The sequence below is a fragment of the Rhinolophus sinicus genome, linkage group LG12 (assembly GCF_036562045.2).
Source record: "Rhinolophus sinicus isolate RSC01 linkage group LG12, ASM3656204v1, whole genome shotgun sequence".
NCBI lineage: Eukaryota > Metazoa > Chordata > Mammalia > Chiroptera > Rhinolophidae > Rhinolophus > Rhinolophus sinicus.
This window is the reverse complement of record NC_133761.1, coordinates 45,306,018-45,329,458: the sequence shown is the minus strand read 5'-3', so window position 1 is coordinate 45,329,458 and position 23,441 is coordinate 45,306,018. Positions and strand designations below refer to the sequence as shown.

The following is a 23,441-nucleotide window of genomic DNA, read 5'->3' as shown; positions in this document are numbered from 1 at the left end:
CACATGTGGATGGGGGGCAGGGGAAGGGGGCGGGTGGTGTGTTCTGCTGCCCAGTTTGAGGCTTGGCTCTGTCACGTCCCCCTTATGTTCCTCCACTTCCCTTCACTCCTTGATGCTCCCTTGGTCTAGAGAGTGGGCAGAGAAAGAGTAAGAGGGGTAAAAGTTAAACCTAGAAAAAAAAAAACTTTGTTAGCAGCCCTTTTGTGGAGTTTAAGTGCCATTTTTATCCTACTCTAATTCAGAAATACTTTAATTTTTAATATTGGCAGAACATTCTGTTAATTCCGCAGATGTGGATGGTCAATTAGAGGACACATGGGCTGCTCTGGAGATACATGTCAGGAAACAGCCAGAAGCACTGGCTCTGCTCTGACGCATTAGCTACTAGCTGACTCCTTTGCTTCTCTCCTCCTTGACAAATGAATGGGAGTCCTTCCTTTGACATATTATTAAACCTCTTCCATTGCAGGTAAGTAAGAAGAAGTGATTCTGATCAGTCTCTAGAAGAGCTGCCTGGAACGTGCCTTCCACACTGAGAATACTGTGTGCCTGTAAAGAGGCGATAAGACGTAGGGCGTTAAGTTGATAAGTTCTTTTTCAGAAGCCTGTGGTGTCTGGAGACTGACAGGCCGGACCACTTCTTACCAAGTGCTCCAGCAGCTCAAGGGCTTTTTGTGTTTTGAAGTGCTGCTCATGGATTATTTAACTTTGTTCTCATGTCAACCAAGGTAATAAGGAAGGTACAACCTTCACTTTTAGGGGAGACAAGCTATGGCCCAGAGAGGTGATGAGTTGGGACCATCGTCCTCCAGGTGGGCAGAGGTGGTGCAGGGCCTGAGCCCGTCTCCTGACGCCCCAGCCAGGCCTCTTCTTCCATGCGGCCCGGAGGCACTCCAGAAGAGTCCGGGCCAGGTGAGGCATACACAGACCAATGCGATGTACAGATCATGTGGGACAGGAAGAGGGAGAAAACAAACCACAGGAAAAGGCTTAGGAAATGGAGAGCTGCTTTGTTTGTATTTCCATGAGTATTAGCACCATATTGACCAGGCTAAGGGGTTGTCATTCCCTGGGAAACTAACCCTCTAATGTCCTGAAAGTGCCAGCGCCCAGGGGTAAGTTCTATGGGGACAGTGATTTGCAAACCCTTCTCTGGCTGAGAACAGGATCGACACAAGGAGGTCAGGTAAGGCAGGGGAATTCGAAAGGAAAACCTAAATTCACACCAGAATGAGCCAGGAAAGGAAAAAGGTGAATGGCAGCTGATGACAAGTCTTCAGAAGAGCTGCCGACTGAGTGAGTGGCAAGTACCCTGTGGAAAACAAAGGCCCCAGTAACTGGGAAAGGGCTCCCTCTCTCTTCTGAAGGTGGAGAATAATGGTTAGCTTCTTCTGTTTATAAACACGTCTCTGCGATGTATCTGTCACATCCCTGAGCAAATTTCCTGCCCTAGAAAGTCACTTTACAAAAACGAAAATTTTTTCTGCCACATGTTTTTCTATGCTTATTAATACTATTAATGATAGTCATCTCTGGTGCCCACACCAGTAAGAATCGAGATGCCTTCAGACTTTCTGTGTATTGGTGTGGTAAGTGAAAATCAATCCATTATGGAGAAAAAATTGCATATATAATGAACATCAATGTTTGACCGGACAGCTTTCTTTTTATACAGAAAGTTAAACATACATTCTACACCAGGCATGGTGAGAATATATGTGAGCATGTGTGTATATGTATGCATGTGTGTGTTGGTGAGTGTGTGTGTGTGCATGTGTGTTTACAAGTACATATAGAAAGTCACATAGGCTTACCTGCATTCACAGGTACACTGAGGACGATTCCAAGAGACATCAGAGTGGGATATGTAACAGCAATTCCAAAATTTAATACAATATTGAATGCTGAAATAAAGAAGGAAAAGTGGTGTCACTCATGATCGACCCTGGACTGTACCTCCTCCGTGGTCCATCTGACCCCAGCCCATCTGCCCTTTGCTCTGACTCAGTAAACATGGGGTTCCTGCAAGGGCTCCAGGACTTGGGGAGGAAGGACAAACATCCTGAGGACTCAGCTCTCCTCTCCTCCCTGAGTTTTGAAGGAGGGAAAATAAATTCAGAAAAGGTAGCCAGTGAGAAGGCACTAGAAAAGGACAGGGCCTCCTACTCATCCTAGTAACTTTTCTTTCCTCTGTTGCCAGTGACGATTCTGGGCTGACTGTGGGATTTGCATTTTTCCATGGGAACCGGGTGAGCACCTCCTAGGTTGCATTTCTGCCTCGGACCAGCCTTACATCAAGTAAGGTGATGATGATGACATTGATAACGATATCTGATAACATTTATTGAACACTGACATTGATCAGGCAACATTCTAGAGCTCGGCACGTACAATTTCCCGGCTTCTCACCCACCCTCAAGTGTGCCGTCATCAGTAGGGCACACACAGCCTCTGGGACGTTAGGTCACTAGTCAGAGCAGCGGTACCACAGCCACCACTGCAGCAACTGTGGTTCTGGAATTGCAATGCAGTGTCATCGCCACAAAGGCTTTCCTTTGTGACACACGACGATGTTGACAAGCACAGGGAAGGGAAGGATCAAAGGAGACTGCTTTCCAACAGGTTTCCAAAGGTACCCAGGAGCTGCACAGTCCCGCTCCTTGGTCACTGCTTCTGGGAGTTCTGATGAGCGAGGGCCACTTACTCAATAAGAGGACTGAAAATCCACAAAGGTTTCCCCATGGAATGTCATTGAAAGAGTTCCAGTATTCCACTTTGGTAAAGTAGAGGATGACAGGAATACAGGTGATGAAGAGGACGTTAAACACACCGAGAATGGACAAAAATAAGGCGGCTTCCCCAAACTTTGCACTGCCCAGGAGGAGCTTGAATAGAACCTGCAGAGGAAGAGGCGGGGAGGTGAAGCAGTGCAGTCGGTAAAGCTGGGCTAGACCACAGGACCGACAGCCACACGACAGGTAAATCCCACCTACTAAGCTAGGCCTCCAGGGAAGGGCGGGGAATCTGACCTATGCTCTCTGTCCAAAGTTCAGTGACATCATGAGGACAGTTACTCTCTAGCCACATAGAGAGGAGGCACCTGCAGGAACCATGGGTTCACACGGGGCTTGATTTGTCTGTCGTATTCATGACACCGTAACCTCCCATCAGAGTGTTTGAAGGTGAGGCAGCCACACAAATCAGAAATATCTGCCATGAGTTGTAACAACTATGTATAGTGCCAGATGGGTACTGGACTAATGGGGGAAGAGAAATCATTGCATAAAATATATAAATGTTTAATCACTATGCTGTACACCCAACACTAATATAAAATAATACTGACTGTCAACTATAACCAAAAAAAATAATTGAAAAAAAAAAAGAAAGACTCTGCCATGATGAGACAGTCCTCTCAGGGAGCCTTCTCAGGGATCTCCAACCTTCTACACCACGTTTTGAAAACCACTGCCCCCAAGAAAAAGGGCTCTGGTTGCCAGGACATTTTCTGTAAATCGAAAGTGGATGGATTATTACAGCTCATCTCTGCTCTGTCCCCCCACCCACATCCCAGAAACAGCATGGGCTGTAGTGGAAGGAACCCAACTTTGGTTTCTTGCTCCTGTTCTTGTTTGTATATATTTGAATTACATGAAAGGGCAGAAGGACAGGGACAAATGTGACTGGAGTGGCCGGGAAGCTGAACTTACAGAGGCAGCAGGCCCCCGACCGGCTTCTGTGGTTAGTGAGCTACTGACAGGGAGCTGGTGGTCTGATTTGAGTGTCTGCATGGTTGTCCCTCCTCCTTTTCCCCTTCTTCCTTCCTCAGCCATTTCACAGCTCTTTGTGGCTGGAGAGTAACGGTCCGTCGTGATGTCACTGAGCTTTGGACAGCGAGCATAGGTATTTCTGGGTCTATGTGCAGATAGCATGGAAAGAAATAAATTGCTTTCAGCCTTCCGTCTACTGGGCCCTCTGGATAAAGACCAGGCAGTGGAGGAGATGGAAATAAACTTCTGAGCAGAATATCTGTGTTCACTGTGGATTGTGTTTCTACACGCTCTCTGCTTCTCATTAGCATGCAGCCAACGGGGTAGAGCAGAGTGCGGTCTTTTAATACATTCCACATTTGGATAGTGGCTTTGAAGCCTCAGAATGGTGCTAGACCATCACATCCTCTGGGTGAGACGTGTTCCAGAGAAGGAAGATGATGCGTGTGTCTCTCTCTGTGGGAACTGAGGACAGGGAGCTGACGGAGGATAAGAAGGTAGTTATTTCACTTCCCGAAACCAAAAAACTGGGCCAAAATGCCTTCTCTTGTAACTTTCTATAGTACTTCATTGTTTCTGTTCTACTGTCTGGATCCACAGAGGGCCAATAAATCTCAACACTAAAAATCTCATTCCTCACTGAATCCTCGTCAGGTTTCCAACTTGGAGACCAGAACGTATCAGCAGTCTCCCCTCTGGCTCTAGAGAGGAGAGAGGAAGGGAGGGAGGTGAAGGGCAGCAACAGCATGAAGAGTCGGAGTGTGGGCATAAAAAACCGTCTCACCCAGACCTGCCCTTGGGCCATCCTTTCCAGTGGTTCTCAACATTTTGTCAAAAACATTTTATAGTCCCCATGATGCAGTAGCTGTGGTTTGATGTAATCAGCCTACAGGCACCACTTGAAATGCATATGGATTCATGCTGAGTACTGGTGGCTCCAAAAACCATGTGATAAAAGATTTAATTGACAAACCAGCACCAGATATTCAAATCTTCCTGTCGATCTGGTGGGTAATTATCTGACCAAAACTGAGCCCGCCATTTAGGGCCCCTGACCCTTCTCCAGTCCTTGCCAAACAGTGAAATCACTAATCTGACTCTGCCAATCCACTGTCACACCCTTTTTTATGCCAAATGCTGCAAGTGTTTGGCCACTGATGGAAAGTTCTAGAGAACTAAAGCCAAGGGCAGCTGCATGTCTTGTGGAGAATCTCAGTTTGCCTAACTCACAGTGAGAACAACTGCTCCTCTGAAAGGACAGGTACCATCCAAGTTCCCCAAGGTGACGGGCCAGCCGTGCTGCGGCCAGCTGTGCTCGTCCAGAGAGCAGAGAGCCCGCGCCCAGGCTTACCTTGTAGAGAGCAGACATGGATGCGGAGCCCACGACCAGGGCTATGCCGATGACGGAGTGGCTGTGGAAGCCGTCCGCGTAAGTCATCATCACGATCCCAGCGATAGCAAGGATGGCCGCCACAATCTGGACGGAAGGAAGGAAATGGCCATCAGGGAGCTGGGGGGCATTGGATGGGCCAGCAAGGTAGAAACGTTCGTGAGAGTTCAGTAATGTGAGGGGAGAGTGGGGTCTTCTTTTCAGTCCTTTGGAGAACAGTAAGCAAAGGCTGCTCCCACCTAAATTTTTGTTCCTGCTTAGAAGGGGACAATTAGCAAAGCCTGGTACTGCCGAAGAACCAAAAATGTGTGGCAGCAAGGAAGGGCACCACGGCTTAGCATCACATGGTGGCCGGTCACCCTGATTCTCAGAAACTTGAGAAGGAGGTGGCCATCCTCCTAATGATGGTAATTTGGTCATGACAGGACCTGGTAGACAATGGCTGGACAGCACCTGGCAATTACCACTTAGCTCCTTCCAACCTCTGAAAGCACCTCAAATGATCCTGCTTTTATGTATTTCATATCTCAACAGACAGGGCAGAGTGAGGACCACTGCTCTAAGCCCCATTTTACACACCAGCAGTAGGACAGAGTGTGTGTCACCCACCCATCAGGGCCACAGACCGTGTCCTAACCCTGGAGGTACAGTTCTTTTTCTTAGCTGCTGCTGGGCTCTTGCCACAGCCCCCCACAATCCTTCTCTTGTCCAGACGCAACTTCCCAAGTTCAGTGGGAGTGCCAGGGAGACGCACACATTGCCACTGTGCAAAGACAGCTATCGGCTGTTGGCGTGCGGGGGAAGTGCTGGGAATACCATCGCCCAAACAAGAAGCGTGTTAGCTCGGAGGCTATGTACCCGTTCTAATCGGAGGGCTCCATGAAGCTACGTCAGTGTCGCTGGGACCAGGTGGGGAGGGGGTGCTGTAGCAGAGCATGGGGAGGGCAGAACAAATGTATGCAATACACGTTTCTACTCCTGGACCGACGGAGTGTTCTATCTACGGATCCTTCAGAAGTGACCTCGGCTACTACAACGTCAGATGGCTAACATTCACTGTTGGTCCCAGGAAAAGTGTTTTCTATGTATTTTCTCATGCAATCCTCAAGATAGGTAGATATTATCATTCATTTCATTTTATAGACATGAAAACAGGCTCAGAGAAGTTAAGGAACTTGCCCAAAGTCACAGAGCAGGGAGACAAATTTCAGGTCTGTTTGTTTGCAAAGTCAGCCTTTATATATGTAAATAGGAAAGTACCATTCACATAATAAACCACTGCCAACTGTATGCTGAGATTTGAATTGAGGTTTCTTTCGTGGTTTAAATGTCTAAGTTTTTGGTCAGCAAATATGGTTGCGTGTCACCCAGTGTGACTTATATGCTTCCTCCAGTGTATTCCTCCTGCAGGGACCTCACATAATGATACGCCCACCACGCCGTGGCCCCTGAGAGAGCAGGTGGTCGGTCGCTCTTACTAGGGAAGCCCTAACCTGTCTGCTCTCCTTCCTGCTTAGTGATCCACCGTGAGTCAGTGGCATCCTTCTTCCTCACACGTTGAAAGGGTTTCATGTTCAAATGCTGTGTGTACTATGTACTACTGTTCATCAAGACAAAGAAACAGGCAGCAAGACAATGAGCGATTTTCCCCAAGAGAACAAGAAAGGACGAGTGAGAAAGCAGGCAGGGCCAGGGGCCGATGTCTGCTCCACATGACACAAGTCATGCAAAGATGCTGCTCGGAAGCTTCAGTCTGGCGAGGCATCAGTGGTCAACACAGAGAAAAAGCATTAGGAAAAGAAGAGACAGAGCAACGGAGGGAAGAAAGTACCTAAATCTCAGATGACTCAGTGGCTCTCCAAAGGTCCCTGAGTCTTTCCAAACTTAGGGTTGAAGTTTGAGGAAATGAAGAAGAAGGGGTTTTTTCCTGGAGTCCTACAAGGCAGGGTTCCAGCCTCTCCCCCTCCCTTCTCTACTGATTAAATCACAAACAGCTGCCTGTAAAAGCGCCTGCCTGAGCCGTGCTGTGCCCAAGCGCTGAGGGAAGGGGCAAGAAACAGAGAGCGCAGGTGACCACTGGCCTTCCGGCCAACATCTGAGGAGACCAGTCCCTGCGAGTTCATTCTGACAAGTGGCACCGAAGGACAGTGACCCCCATTTCATGCCTTGCAGGGTGGGGGCAGGGGATTTTCCAGCCACAAGTCACAGGATTGACCAATTGGCTGTGGGGCAGCTACTCTCTGGGCATCAGCAGCCCTGTTGGGACCCCAGCCCTGAGGGTGAGCTGGCAGCTCGACCTTGCTCTCAGTACCCCTAGATGCAGAGCAGAGTTGAAACGTACCCTACAGGTTTGGAGGGCACAGCCTGAGGGGCCCTCCTCAACCTGGCATTGCTCTGATGATGCCAGTCTAGCTTTAAAAAATAAGTGTGTAGTTTACATTTTACACCGGAATCTACCTGGGGTTCCCGCACTAAGAGGAACTCTCTAGGAAGGCTGGTCACACTCGTCCTGTGGTTCCACATGTCCTCACCTTCTTGATCTGGGCATCCCTAGGTCTGAGGAAGAAATAAAGACAAGGGACTTGCCTGCTGCTCCCACCAGCCCACTGAACTCTCCTCAAACAAGGCCTCAGGGATGCAGACAGAGGGGAACAGCGGTCTTGAGACCAAGAGGTGAGAGCGGCCATCTCTACTTTACCTGGGGAGAGATTAGCTGGAGAGGAGGAAGAAACAGAGGCGTGGGAGACGCTCCAGCCAGCGTGTTGCCATTTAACCTCGCAATGGTGGCCTCACCTGGTGTGGGGCTCCACCATCACACCTTGCCCGCCCCTGGGGCTGGGATTCGGAGCCCCAGTGACTCAGCATGCACCGCATCCCCCCATGGCAGGCTCCCTGTCAGATGGTAGGCTGCATGGGGAGGGGAGCCAAGCCCCCGAGTGCTGAGGAGGGAACGAGGAGGTTGGGGACAGCGCTCAGCGATGTCTGGTCACCTCCCCGACTAGCGCAGCTCCCTACTCTTGCTAAACATGTGACAGACTGCACAGAGCCCCATTTGTGACACAGTTTTGGAAAATGAAAAAGGGAAAGCACAGACTTATTTTTAAATACACTTCCCTTAACACTTTTCCCTCCCGACTCTTAGACTGTTCTTACCAACGCAAAGAATATTAGCATCTGGAGGGGATTTGGAGATCCTCTAGTTCGTCCCTCTTATTTCAGAGACTGGAAAATGGCTGTGCTATACTTGGTGGCAGGGAACAGGCTCCCTAACAAAAGGGACTCAGGATCAGAAGCTGGAGTTAGGGTTTAAGGGCGGCCCCTGTGAAATACCGAACATCAGCTGAAATCTGACTGAGATCGAATGGGTCCTCGAAAAAGCCCAGGTCCCAGGACTGTGGTGCTGGGGTCCGAGGGCCACGTGGGTGACCTCTATGTTGTCTTCTCACTCCTTCATCAGTCCCTCCTGCTTTGAAAGCCCGAGCTGTAGTGGACAGTTATGGACAGTCATGGAATGGCCAGACATCCATTTCTGTTTCCCCTGCTATGTGGGCTGGGGATAGTCCCACCCAGTCACCTCTTTCGTCATCCAGCTGCTGACCACAGCTGGGCGGGCTTCGGCTTTAGGAAGGGCCGTACCTCATGCCCCACAGTCCTACTTACTCTAATTCTGCTGCTGCTTTTGCTACACAAAAGTGCTTCCCTAAATGCTGGTCAGTTTCTGACACTGTCAACGTAAGAATCAAATCAGGCTGATCCATCTAACTGCTCTAATTGAGACAAAGATAACACTTATTGAGTTTTGTGGGCTCGACATGCATCATCCTACTTTATTCTCACATCTGTTCTAGGAGATGAGAACTAATAGTCTATTTTGAAATGAAGTAACTGAGGCTCAGAGACATTAAGTAACTTGCTCAAGGTCCAACAGCTTGTAAGAGTGGAGCCAAGACTCAAACTTGACTCTAGACTAGAGCACCCCCTGTTGTGCTAGAGCCTCTGCATCTGAAGAGCCAGGAAACATGAAAAGCAGGTCTAAGCACAGTCGCAAGGTGACACAAGGGGCCAGCTCGGGCTCCTTTCGACAGTCACCTCTGAGGCTGTAAGTGCCGGGGCTGCCCGAGCCTCGCAAGATGCATTTGCTTCTTTCTGGTCTGTCCAGAAAGCATCTGTGATGCTTTCCAGGAACTGTAGCCCTTGTGAGCTGAGGGCTGATAATGGATCTAAGACAGGGATTAACTGTCTTAATAACACAAGTCTCGCTGCAGTCTGTTCCACAAACACCATGCTCAGGCTCCATCGTGCTCTCCATGTCTGATCACTTGAGCTTGCACGTCCAGCCCTCCAGGACAGGGGACAGTGTTAGTTCCCACCCGTGGAGATCACTCAGTGGAAGGTGCCAGCTCACCCAGCACCTGAGAGAAGCCTAACAGAACCTGTGCGCATTAGAGATGCTATGTCTCCATCTGCTTATCAGGCGGAAACTTCCAGACCCTCTGGCTAGCTGCTGGTATCTCACAGACTTTGCTAGCTCTCTGCACTCTTGAAAATGGGAAGGGGAAGGCCACCACAACTTAGAGTGGGACGCTCTTAAATGACAGGTCAGAAGGAGGGATGGTTATTAGAGACCAAAATTCCATCCCAACACTGGCTCCTTAGACCTTCGTTCCAGTGCTGGAACAAAACTCTGTCCAGTCTGGAGCAGTTCAGGGATGTTAGGGAAAAACACTCTTAGCCACGAATAGCGGCAAAGACAAGATCTGGGGGTGCCATGCTGTTCTCCACGCATCTAGGAGGGCTTCAAGTACTTTTGCACCTCCTTCTCTTAACCACACATTTTTTTTTTTTTCTGCTCACATGCAGAATTAACCTCGAAGCTTCTCTTCCCAACAACCGGTCTCATTTGGAATTTGGTTTGAACATCAGAATCACACCAGGAAGTTCCATGAATTCCTTTGATTCTTTGCATCAAAATAAAGTCACGAAGGGCAGGAGAGAGAGCAGTGGCAACGGGTGCCCAGCAGGCAGGCTGCCTGGATCACAGCCGGAAGTTCCTGCGTCCCTTGTGAAGATGCATCACATCATTTACTTGCTGAGAGCTTTTCCGGGTAGCAGTTTCTATTCCAAAATTAACACTAAGCCTCAAAACAAAATCCCCCCCCCCCCCTCCACTGCAAGCTAAAAATGTTGCTCAGCAGTTGACTCATGTCCTCAGTGGTGTCTGAGGTGGGTGTAAATCTGCCACTGGGTGATGTCACTGTTCCCAGGACACTGAGGGAAGGACACAGTGGAGGGAGGGCCTGGAGACGGCCCCTTGCCAGGAGCCAGCAAGGTTCGCGCTCTACCGGGACTGCCCGTCCAAAGGGCTCTTCGCTTCCTGGCCAGAGGACAGAAAGGACTGAGACTCGCTCTGACTACAAGAGAACTAGCCGTGTGGCGGAATCTTTTTGTCCTTGTTTGTGTCTAGGTGATGATGGGGCAGTAGCAGCTCCTGGCCACCAGAGGGAGACAAGCAGAAGCCACCAGGTTCTGCCAACACTAAATGTCCCCTGGTCCTTTTATTCAGGGCTAGACCCTCTACAGTTCAGCTGATATTTCAGGGTGAATTTATCATATTTCATACAACTGTGATGAAATCTGACTAGCTACATCTGACCCAATTTTAATGGAATTCACTAAGTCTTGGTTGTAATAAGAAAGAATTCAAGGGGGATAATTTCACTCCCCCTTTCTCTGGGCCATGAAGGAAGTGAAACCGTTCCTCCATAGTTTGGATTTAGCACAAGTGTACCTGTCCCACTTCATCTTTGTACACATGGTCCAGACACAGGCTGCCAGGACTGCACCTGTGGATGCAGGACGACCCTCTGGCTTTTGGATACAACCTACGCAGAGAGTGACAGTGTTCGCAGAGCTTCAGGCTGCGGGGCACAGCTGCTCATGAAAGAGGCATGAGCATGCAGAAAGGGGAGCACGTCACCGTCCCCTGACTGGGTCCCCGACTGGCACACACTTTAGGGAATGCTTGTTGACATGCTTGAAATGAAAGGTGCTTTAATGAATGCTTGTCTAGTATGGTTTGCAAGCAAGAAGGTTTGCAAGGCACACCAAGAACCGGGCCCTCTGCCGGGCTCCTTTTCTGCTGCAAATCAGAAGGAAAGTGGTCAGCAGTTTCGGCTTATGGTCCAGTGCATGGAGCTAAGCAAGCCAATGGGCAGGTTTTGGTTGACATGAGTGAGGGAGGAAGACAGATAATAAGGGACTTACCCTCACTCCCATGAACCTGTCCCTGAGAACGATCCATGAGAGCAAGAACACAAAAGCTTTGTTGCAGCAGAAGAGCACGGAGACGTCCGTAGTGTTTATTTTCTTTATTGCATGTAAGTACAGGTAGTTTGTGAGTGTCCAAAGAACACCAAAAGGGGCTGCCTTGGTAAAAAACACCTTCAAAGTCAAGCCATTGTCTCCAAAAAATCGACAGCATTCCCTAAAACAGGAAAAAACGCAGTGTTATTATATTCGTGGGTTGAGACAGACCATTTTTTTCCTACACCCACTTTTTTCAAAACAACTACAGGAAGGGGTGGGATTGTTTTATTTATCACTATTATTTGTAAACGTCTTTCTAGTAAAGCTCTTCAACCTATTGCTTTAGTCCACTGAAGAAAATGTTGCACAGTCATCTAATGTCCTGATTATCCCTTCTGCGCACGTCAGGTTTGGAAGTGATGGTTCCAGGCGCAGGTAACGCTGGGATTACCTGACCTGAAGAGAGCGCAGGGGACTGGCTGAGGCAGATGCTGCCACTTCCTTGGAAAAAGAAAGACGTCACGAGACACATTTTTTTGAGGGGGAGGGTGGATACTGGAAGAAAACTCATTGAAATATATATTTTAAAAATTTGCCCCAGACTGGATTGTCTTTATGATCAGGTGGGGCAGTCATTCCGTGGGTACATCAACACATGTTGGATACTGTACAAATTGGGTTAACTATCTCTACATTTTCTCCACGAGGCCATTTGTAGAGTTCATTTTTTTCTACCATGTGGAAGTTCACATCTCCACGCCGTCTAAGAGACTAGCAGAGGAAAGAGCAGATCCAAGAATTCAGCAACCTGGGAGTGGGATGAGGAAACACCATCCCACTAGGTTTCAATGCCATCCTAGATTCCAGGGGCAGGACCACTGATATTTCAAAAACCACTTACGGAAAATAACATCAACTCTCCACGCACAGAAGATGGTAGCAGAGCATGGGGAGAACTCTGAGAGGGGCTCGATCCCAGACAGCTGCCCGCTGCCTTGATTCATGGAGAGAAGACCATTGCTCTGCTGGGCCTGACAAGGCAGGCAAGGAGATGGCTGAGCGAGGACTCACCATTCTAACAGTCATCACCATCCAGGCTCACAGACAGGGCCCAATGCAGCTGACAGACCAGTGAGCGAGGACAGGAGTTGGCGAAAGAAAAGCTACACTAACTAGAACAAGCCAGGTATACTGGGCTGGGGGAACAGCTGGGGGAACAGCTGGGCCTGTGCCACTTAATATTAAAATGTAGCAGTCAAGGAGGAAAATTAAAAACAGGAGTCAGAGGGGATTTGCTGTGAGTTTTAATTTAATTTTGTTTGTTTTTACTATCATGCTAAGATGAAATCTGCCTTTGTTCATTACTCCACTACGGGATATCCATAGAACAAACAGAAAACTCATCACCTTCCACGGAACGCAGAATCTGTGTTGCTTGTAAATAAACCAGTACCAGGTAAAACATTTGAATTACTAAATTTACCATGAAACCAATTCAACGGAATTGATTCCAGTTTGGCTTTATACAGATGAAACTCTCCTCTAACTAATGGGTTGATATTTATGTTTGCCACATAATTTTCATACAATATTTCAGCTGCATTTTCTATGGGGTCTTCTCAAGCCCCAATTCACAGAACAGTTTTCTTTTCCCCAGGAACCATGACTGGGGACAGCTACCTTCCTGTTTGTGATTATGGTGGCTATAAAGTGATGCTGGTCCCTTGAGTATGATCAACAAGAAACACAAGTATTCTTTCCTGCCACTGATGTCAACCTATTTCAACTATACTTAGAGGTTACCCTTCCTAAGGGAACACAATGCAAGTAGGATTTCCAAGTTGCCTCTGATTCGCTATTATAAAAAAATTGTTCATGCTGTGATAGGGGCCATCCAAAGTAAATCAGGCCACTTACGTCCTCTCTGAGAACCTACAATGGATTCCTCCAAAGTGTGATGGTTCTAGATGTGGTGGGGAAAGGCTGGGGTACAGACATGTCTGGGTATTGATGGCCCAACTTGCTGACTGGAAATGGAGAGGGGTCTGGGAATCCATCCTGGAGACGGAACAGGCAAGCTTCTCGGGCCCAGTAGAGCTCTGTTGGTCCTCTGAGGACTCATGACCAGGAGGTTACAGCTCAGGTGGGTAGATTTTGCTTCTAATGAGTTCAAGATGATTGGCCCTTGGGCCAGTGAGCCTTGTTTGAAGACCAAAGACTGTGCACTAATCCATGGCAGCTGGCTTGCCCACATGTACCCTTGATGGCAAGGGGAACCCAACAGAGATGATGAATATAAATTCATTTCTGCCAGAGACCTCTTCTTGGTACACAGAGAAGAAGTAGAGTAGATGTGCTCTTGAATGATCTCCACTTAACCGACATGACAGTCTAATGCCCTTCATTGTTTGGCAGGCTAACAGCCAAGGCTCACACGCGACTCTCCAGCATGCCCAAGTCTTTTGGTTCCTACCAACTGAGTCACGTGTTGGCCAACATTTAGATGTATTTGTTTCCAATCCTACTTGTGCCAATGGCTCTGAGTAATTTCAATTGCATAATTCAATTGAATATTTCCTAAACCAATGAAATACGAGTGAGAAAAGAGAGTTGTTTTTCTATAAAATCTAATTGAGTGCTTCAAGGAAGATTCAGTAAAAGCAAATCATTACAATATTGCTACTGAATTAGGTAAGAAAGAAAAAGAAACACTGAAAAGACAGGAAAAATGATAACAATCTGTAATCTCTACATTCATATTGACATATACCTTTCTTGGTATTCTTTAAAGAACCCCGACTGGGATAGCCTGGCTTGATGGCATTAGGATGGTTTGTCATTTAATTCTAATCAAGACATGTTTATCACTTGTTACATTCACAATTCTAAACAAGGCACTGCAACTGGTATAGAACAAATAAACAGTCTCTGCTCTTGAGAAGATTATGACACAACTGGGAAGACTGATTCCTCAATAGGAAGAAAGGCAAGTTTAAGTACAATCACATATTAGGCAGTATGGAGCATAATAGTGCTATAGAATTCCCATCTAGTGGAGAGAGTGGACTGATTGGAGAAGACCTAATAAAAAGTATGGATCTGAGTTGAACCTTGAAGGGGAGGTAAAATTTATAGAGTTGGGGGAGAACGATTACCCTTGGGGGGATAAGAGAAGCGACTGTATCTATGAAACAAGAACAGATGGTTATGAAAAAGAAAATAATCTTGGAAATTAAATATAGGATAGCCAAGTTAACAATTAAATAGAATAGTTGGACTATAAAGCCAAGATGAGAGAGAGAGAGAGAGAGAGAGAGAGAGAGAGAGAGAGAGAGAGAGAGAGAGAGAGAAGGAAAGACAAAATAAAAATGGAAGGTCAAGCCAGAAGGTCCAACGTTAAATTAAAAGAAACTCCAGAAAGAGAAAACAGAAAAAATGAAGTGGATTGAAGAAAGTTTCTTAGAACTACAGGCTATGAGTCTTCATAAGAAAAGGGCCCACCAAGCACTGAGCAAAATGATTGAAGAAAGAACCACAACAAGGCACACACTTGTGACATAAAGGGATAAAGATAAAACTTAAAGGCTCCCAAGAGAAATAAAACAAAATAGGCCAAGGGAGAGGAAATGATAATATCATCAGACGTCTCAACAACAAAAATGGAAGCTAGACGATAATAGCCTTAATATTTTTCAAGGAAAATATTTTTCAAGCCAGAATTCTATAGCCAGTCAGCCATCAATCAAATGTAAGGGTAGAAGAAAGACATTTTCAGTTATACAGCACTTGAAAAAATTGTCTCCATGTCACTGGACGTTGGGTTGCACCAAACAAGGGTCTGAGCCAAGGAAGACGACAACAGGAGGCAGGGCTCCAGCACCGGCAGGAGTGACAGCCAGGCCCAGCAGGACACGCTGCCAGGGGTGTCCGCAGGGAAGTCTGTGATTACGCAAGTGCTGGGCAAACACTGATCTGTTTTTGAGGTGGTGGCACATTAAGGAAGAAACAGCAATCATTAATGAAAATCAAGGTAAATGAGACAAAAGGGGCAAATATTGCTGGCAGGAGAAATGACAGGTTGTTCACAAAAGAAGACAGTTGGTGAGCAACATTTGTAAGCATAGAATAATGAAAACACTATTAACCAAAAATTGGGATAGCATTATATTAGAGGGAACAGAACCAGAGGAAGTGGGGACGGGTTGGGACAGACATCAGTGCATGTCTACATTTAAGAAGCACGGAGGGAAGAACTTAATTCAGGCCAACTGGCACACATACCAGAGGAACTATCCACAAGAATTGGGAGTGGCTGAGAGTGAGCAGGTGGGGAGCAGAAGTTGCTGTTTTTTATAATTTTATTTACTATTTTGATTTCCCAAAGTGCACACATGTATTAAATTGCTAAAAATAAAAATTACTTACAAACACATAAGAGAGAGGTCAAGTGGCTGTGGTTGAAGCTGAAACGCAAGTACTCTGAGACAGCTTTGTGGAGTGCAGTTGGAAAACCAGATATACAGATGTCTCAGAAGTTACAGGTAAGGATGCTGTAGCCCAGACAGATTAAACAACACCCTCACGTTCATTCAGATAGTGGTGGAGCCAGACCTACAGCCTGTGCTCACTTCTCAATGAACACGTCCAAAGATGCCTTTTCTTTTCAGAGTCCTTTCCATCACCATTTAAACATGTCTAAGCCTCACCAATCTTAAAACAACCCCCCACAAGAAATGCAAGCATCTTGTCAGCACTTTGCCCTCTCTTCCTCTCTTTCAGAGCCAATCTTTTTCAGAATAGCCATCTGCACTCATGTCCCCTGTGACTGCCTCTCTCGCTTTAATCCAGTGTCTGCTCCCACCACTTGCCCAAACCCCTAAAATGATTGCTCGTGACCTTGAGTTGCTAAAGTCAACAGACACTTTCCAGTGTTCATCTTGCTCTTGGAAGCCTCTGACATTGTTGAGGGTTCCTCCTTGAAACACCCTTCTTGGCCTCCAACTCAGCACGCTCCCCTCGGTTTCCTCCTACCTCTCCACACCCTGCCAAGACTTCCTTGGGATTTCCCCAGGGTTCTCTTCTAGTTCCTCCTCCTTTGACCCTGCAAGTAGTCCCTGAGCAATCTCATCTACCATCATGGTTCCAAAGCCCAGCTGATGACACTTCCTCCGTCTGATGCCATCTGTACCCCAGACATCCCGGACACCTCAAGTTCACCCTTCCCAAATGAACATGATGTCTTCCACCTCAAGCCTTAAAGATGATATGGTACCACAATTCGTATTTCTACCCAAGCTGGATAGTTGGGAATCATTCTTAACTTCCCCTTTTCCCTCTTCCAATCTAATTCATCACCAACACTTACACATTATTTCTCCTAAACATCTTATTCCCAGAGCCATTACCCTGGCCCATGCCTCTATCCGCCTCACTCGGACTCCTGCCACTGGACTCTGAGCTTCTCTCTTCACGTTGTGTCTTCCCCAATCCACTCCACACCCCACGCCACGGTCAGAGCGAGCCTCCTCTTTGCTCACCTCCGCTTGGGATAATGGCCAAGCTCCCCACAAGGCTTACAGGTCCGTCCTGACCTGGTCTTAGCCCGTCCTTCAGCTTTTCCCTCACCACTTCTCCAGCCTACTCTGCATTTAACCCTCCTTGAACTCGTTTCAGTCCCATGAAGTCAATGCCCGTTTCCCTCTGCTCTAGGTCGCAACGTATTCTCTATCCTCTTTCCTGAAACACTTCCTTTTTCCTTCTTTCTTTGGTTGGTTTCTTTCCATCCATTGGGCATCAGCTCAGATATCCCCTGGAGATATATATATTTTGTCTATGCAGAACTGGGCCTGGTGACATTCTGCATACATATATATCTGCACATATATTCTGCCTAGAATTGGGGCTGATGGATATACTGTGATAGCCTCAGCTAGTCCCTTATAATTGGATACTATATTACTCCCCTTTCTTCCTAGTATACTAAAAAAGTATATTCATGCATATAGTTTCCATAAATTTTAGAAGTTTTCCTAAAGAGTAATTGCATTCAGAATAGAAAAATGTGGGGTTTAGAGATGACCCAGGTGTAGTTTATAGACTCCACTGCCGATTCACATGACTAGGGCACATCTGTCTAGTTAACTGTATTATAAAGAAAACAGGTCCCAGCCCCAGGCATGTACTTGGATGCTCACCTTACATGGCAGGGGCAGCTGCCAAGGGTTTAGCACCTATTGAAAGATTTTCCTGGAAGATGGGCGGCAAAATGGCCTCAAAGCACAGCTTGTTTATATAACCCATGTCACCGGACCATCTTCATTCAGAGCATCAACGAGCAGCTCGTGAGGTGGTTGTGAAAGGTACCAACTCCAGAGTTAGCAGGAAGGTTGGCCACTACGAACTTGAATTATTTTCAACTTTGAGATTCTGAGATTAGAAAATAAAACCTTTCTGACAGGCAAAAGTCACAGTGGCATCAGTGACAACTACTGGATAAATGTTTATAACCATTTTTTTTTTTTTTTGCATTTATTTAGAGCTTCAGGTTGACATAAGCAGCAGGAACCAGTTACCAAAGTTACGAATTAGGCTTTTATTTTGAAAATATTAAGACATCTTTTGGAAAGTGTTAAGTGAAATGGTTTTTCCATGAAAGCCACTACTGCTCATAAGAAAATGAAACTGTCTGCATTTCCCACAAGCATGTTTCAATTACACATCTGCCCTCCACAACAGACCCAGGCTGAGCCAAAGTATCCTTGCATATTAGAAACAAGTTGTCAAGACTAGCCTAAAAATAAAATAAAAAGATTAACTTTTGCAGCATAACTAGAAATACTGAGTCACTTTATTAGCTTGATTCCTACATCGTAGATTTTCTGAGCGACTAGTAGAGTGTGCTGGTAGGGAGTCCAGCAATTATCTGTATGTCAGATTGAAACTGCATCTATGTATGTATGTATGTATGTATGTATGTATGTATCTATCTATCTATCTATCTATCTATCTATCTATCTATCTATCTATCTATCTATCTATCTATCTATCTATCTATCATCTAACTCTTGGTCAGTTCTGAAAACACATGCCCGAGACATTTAGAGGCAGAAAAAGAGAAGTCTTCCCGGATGTTAGTGGTGCTGTCCTTTCTGGAAAGGGATCTGAGAGAAATGGACGGCATTCACAGCATACAAAGAATTTTATTCCCTGAGATTCCCTTGTAGGAGCGAGGGAACACTTAAAAGGCAGATCACATCCATGTCCCACTAACTAGGAATTTCACAGCCTCCTCCACAGGAATCTGTTCTTTGTTTCACATTCAGCTGGTTATTTTGCAAGTACAATCAAGCAGTACAAGTATCTGAAAAGTGCAGACAGAGTACCCGCTCCCTGGGCGTGGTCTTGTCCACAGGGCCCTGTCTAAGTTGTTAGTTCCAATAAAGTGGTTCTGCGTTTCACACCCCAGGTGAGGATGGGAGCAGCAGAGATAAGGTGGGCAACAGCATCCATGTACCTGCGGAGACTAAAGGCCAACTGAAGCAGCCTGGCCACTTGGGAAGCATGGGCCCTCAGAGCTGCTGTGCGCTTCCTCCCAATGTGAAACAGCTTCTCGGTATCAGAAACCATTCTGCCTGTTCTAGAGAGTTCATTCAAACATCTGCCACGTGGAATAAAGCTGCTCTGAGGACCTTTGCGTCAGAGTCCACTTAACCCAGTGACACTAGACACGGAGTTTCTGTAGTGGGGATACTGCAGGACCATCAGTTGCAGGATGGGAATTCTCTCCTGTGCCGGGAGGAGGTAAAAGGAGAGGGTGGGTTCTAATGAGGGTCCTTAGTGCTGAAATGGAGCCGGTGGCTCAGGAAGTGTCAACTTGCAATGAAGCATAGTCCCTGTGAAGCAGAAGGACGCAGGGCCCAGCACTGTTCCACAGGCCCCAGAAAGTAACAGCTGCTGGGCTCTCCTTCTGCTTTGCCGCCTTTTTCACGGCTTCTGCATCAATAATGACTCGTTTTGCATTTCACTGAGCAGGCAAGAGTGGAAGCAGGAAGACCTGTTTACAACACACAGCCCAGCAGCATTTTTATTACAAAGGAGAAAGCATGAGACATCCTGTGCACCTTTCCTCGGCAATCTAAAAGTTGGTGGAGCCCAGACTTCGTAAGGATGGGAGGTGGGGGTGACCGGGAATTGGATGGTGCCCACCAGAGTCCCAGAATTGACCCCACAGACATTGCAGATGCTCATCTGCTGGGCATTCTCGCTTTCTCCCCAGTGGGTGGTCATTCTGGGGGGCTTTGGAGCAGAAAGGGGCATAGTTAGTTTACCACGAGGACGAATTTTCTAACAGTTGTTCAACAAGAGAAGAACCAGGAGAGCCAATGCTGGGCCCACTTTTGTTCTCCCAACACCACCTTTCAGGAACCTGGGATGCTATCAGGTGAAAGACAACTGGTAGTAATTCCAGAAATCTAATCCTGTAGGAAAGCCTTAAGACTTTGGGAGAGCAGCTCTTTGTCTCTGTCCCAGCCTGTCTCCCACCCTTGCAATGGAAAGTCTAAGGCTTGAGACTGAGGCCTGGGCTGATGGCCAGTGCGGTCTCTGCTTCTGTCACAGTGAAAGGCCGTGGCGTCTTTGTACAGGTCAGTGGCCAGAATGGCAATCTTCAAAGCCCAAGCTTTGCAAGGAGTAATGCAGTGTACAGTGAGATACTTCATATGGCTCTCTCATAGATCCAGCCCACAGACAGCCGAGAACAGTAAAATGGGGTGGTCAACGTATGCTGTGGGGACTCCAAAAGGCCGTCAGCCTGACTTTGTCATTCATGTTAATATCTGCTGTCCTAGATCTTTCTCAGAGAAGCATGAGCAATAGCTTGTTCTTGTTCACAGCCACCCCTCCATTGCCACCCCCTTCACAGAGCTTCCAGATGTCTGTCTCCTCCGGGGCTTCGTCTTTGACCTCCAGCCCCTCCCCCACCCCAACACCCTGCAGATCTGCCCCATAATAGCGTGCACCCAGCCCTCACATCTCCACAAAATTTCATAAATACTGTTTGAACCAATGTCTCTTCCAATAGACCACCCATCTCCTTCTGGAAGGAGGAGCCCATCCAAGTGTCTTAGTCACCTTTGCACCTGCCAGGACCTAGGACAGCACCCAACTCCACAGAGATGCTCCGTAAATAGTGGTGAATACGTGAACAAAACTCAGCTCTTGATATTTAGGCCAATGTCTGCCAACGTCCGCGTGTTTGTACGCCAAGAAGTTCAGCAAGTGGATCTCATGTCAAACTGGACGATCTATGTGGGTGGGGATGTTAGAGACCCAACTTCCTTACTTTAATGTAGCTCAGGCAGGCACAGAGGTGGCGAATTCTGCTGGCATGGCAGGGCTCAGTCTAGAACGAGGGGATCCGATTCCCTTCCCCAATATCCTCATTTATGTTAGTGAAACCCTAATGGCTGATGTGTCAGCTGGAGAGGAATATCTTCCCCACAGAGAGGTGGCTTCCCACCACCTCTGCTGGACAGGACAGAGTGAGAAAACAAAGCAGAGTCCGTTGCAATGGTTCCTCTGCCACTTCAGGCTCAGTGTCTGAGGGTAAGGGACTCTGCCTTCTGGGTTTTACAGGAATCGCATCTAGGTTTAGGGTACATTCCCTGCCACTAATTATGCAGGTGTGTGGGCAATGCTTGTGACTATTTTCAGGAGCTGTGTCAAAACTATTTAAAACTATGGGCATAAATTTGTCTTTGAAAATAAAAATTCAGGGAAGTTTTCTTAAAGGCTCTCCCTATGGCTTTCTCAGCAGTTTTCTGCTTTCCTAAACAGCCTTTCTCCAAACCAAAGAGATGTAAAGATTTGTGTAATTCAGCATCAAATAAACAGGCTGTGTTCCCTGGTCTTGAAGAGTGAAACAAAGATGCCACAAACTGAAAAAAATCAGGGTTGTTACTCAGGAGAACAAGTTCACAGAAGCAGAAATGAAATTGTGTTGTATCTTAAGGATAAAAACGCTTCCAGATAGGACCCATTCCACAGTGTGCCATCTTGGATAGAACTGATTTGTGTTAACTGTGAAACTTTTCAAGGCTGGTACCAGGAGACTGGGGTGTGGGTGTGTGCTCACTGATTTCCAAGGCAGTTTTCCTCTCTCTCTCTCTCTCTCTCTCTCTCTCTCTCTCTCTCTCTCTCTCTCTCTCTCTCTCCCCCCCTCCCCCGCAACTGCTTCCATCCAAATGAACAGCATAGATTTCTTCAGAGTTGGATGGATTTCTACGCCACAAACCAACAGCTATTTATAATTAATTAGACTGAACCTTAGAAATTGTCTGAATATGTACTGCTTGGCACTGTGCTGTTGTGTTGACTGGAGACAGGCATTGTCGCCCTTGAAGTCACTGGTGACTTCCTGAGATTCAAAGGTTCAAAAATGGCTAAAGGCTGTCCTTTCTTTGGGTATTTCTGCAGCTCAGAGAAAACCCTGGGACACACCTGTGTCCCTGCCCTCGCTTCCTCCCACCCGAGACTCAAGCCTGAGCCCACGGAGCTTCCGATGGGCCTTCCCATTTCCCATCTCACTGCAGTTCCTACTTGTGGTTCCTTTCTGTTCGCCCAAAGCCTGCAAACCCCCAGTTTCATATAACTCTGGTTGTGAGAGTTAGTCTACGTTTTCTAGGAAAGTAGAGTTTTCAAAGTGAAGTGACGCCCATCTGTCCAGGGTGGCAGAGGTGTCCGGAGGTAGATCTTGCTCAAGTGCCCTTTGGTAACCTGATAATAAGTATTTGAGGTCTTAAACCTAAAAATAAATTAGCTGTATGTCTCTAGGCCTCAGTTTTTCATCTGTGAAATGCAGGACCAGTTCAAATAACCTCCAAGGTCCCTTAACATCAATAATCTACGAATATGTGATTCATATCCTAATAGCTTAAAAATCTAAAGCTGGAAGTAAGTCCCTGGCAGAGGCTGGAGCCCAGGGAAGGAGTCACTGTTTGTGAGGCAGCAGGGGGATGGGTCAAGCCTGCACCTCTTCTTCCTCTCTTTCACAGGTGCCCCCCAGGCAGCAATGAACCTTTACTCTGAGCATACTAAAAGCCCAGTGTGAGCCCTGCATTGCAAATCTGCAGGGCCCTTTCTCACCTAAGGCAGGGCATTTGGAAATGTCACACACTGGTGTCAGGAGTCTAACGTCTATTCCAGCCTCTCAGAATGTTCCACGAAGTATCACAATTGTTTTCATCATTTCTTGCTAACAGTGCAGGAAGCAGATGACTTCAGGAGCCAAATCTTCCCAGACCGTGTTCTCTATGCCCAGAATCAAGGGCCCCCTGGTCTACAGAGGGCCCGGCTCAGAAGCCAGACTTCGAAGGGATTAACAGCCTCAACCATTGCAATGCTTGTCGTGGTTCGAAATGTGGTGAGTGCCCAAAACTGAGCACAAAAGCCAGACCTGGAGTAATGTTTACCGGATGAATGAACCTAGGCCTCACAAATCTCTGCCCACCTCATCCCGAGGCACAGGAACATAAGCTACCAGACCTGAAGCCAAGCCCAGGTGTGTGCAATCTGAGATTCCCGGGAGCCCAGCCAGCCGGCCTCACCCTCATCTCCCTCTACTTCATGTTGCTGTTCCTCTCATCCCAGCTCGAGCCTGTCCTCCTGCTCTGTGCTCCACCATCAAGACTTCCACCAGCTCTGGATGCCTTTAGCTTTTGCCTTAAAGTGCCTTTGGAAATTACTAGGTCCAACTGTAAGAAGACCCTGATTGTGGTGAACACAAATTACGGTGGCTTCTCCAGTTTCAAAAAGTCCCTCTAGTGGCCAGCTTTGTGCTACTCCCCACTCTGTTCTTCTGGGAAACGGCTCCTCCTCCGGGTGCTCCCCAACACCCCCCAGCTCTAGCCACGTGGTGTCGACCAGGGACCAGCAGCATCAGTGTTGCCGGGACCTTGTCAGAAAGGGACTCTCAGGTT

At 47.2% G+C, this 23,441-nt stretch overlaps 1 protein-coding gene across 3 annotated transcripts in view; it reads right to left on the bottom strand.

The window, feature by feature from the left end:
* Positions 1 to 23,441, bottom strand: part of SLC35F3 (solute carrier family 35 member F3) — a 298,706-nt gene that overhangs the window by 10,361 nt on the left and 264,904 nt on the right. For all 3 annotated transcript variants that reach the window (XM_019746952.2, XM_019746951.2, XM_019746953.2), the window contains 4 exons: positions 11,425 to 11,644; positions 5,122 to 5,247; positions 2,705 to 2,897; positions 1,815 to 1,904 (listed from right to left, as the gene is read on the bottom strand). In XM_019746952.2, the coding sequence (XP_019602511.2) occupies positions 1,815 to 1,904; positions 2,705 to 2,897; positions 5,122 to 5,247; positions 11,425 to 11,644 (629 nt within the window). The remainder of the gene's footprint in view (positions 1 to 1,814; positions 1,905 to 2,704; positions 2,898 to 5,121; positions 5,248 to 11,424; positions 11,645 to 23,441) is intronic.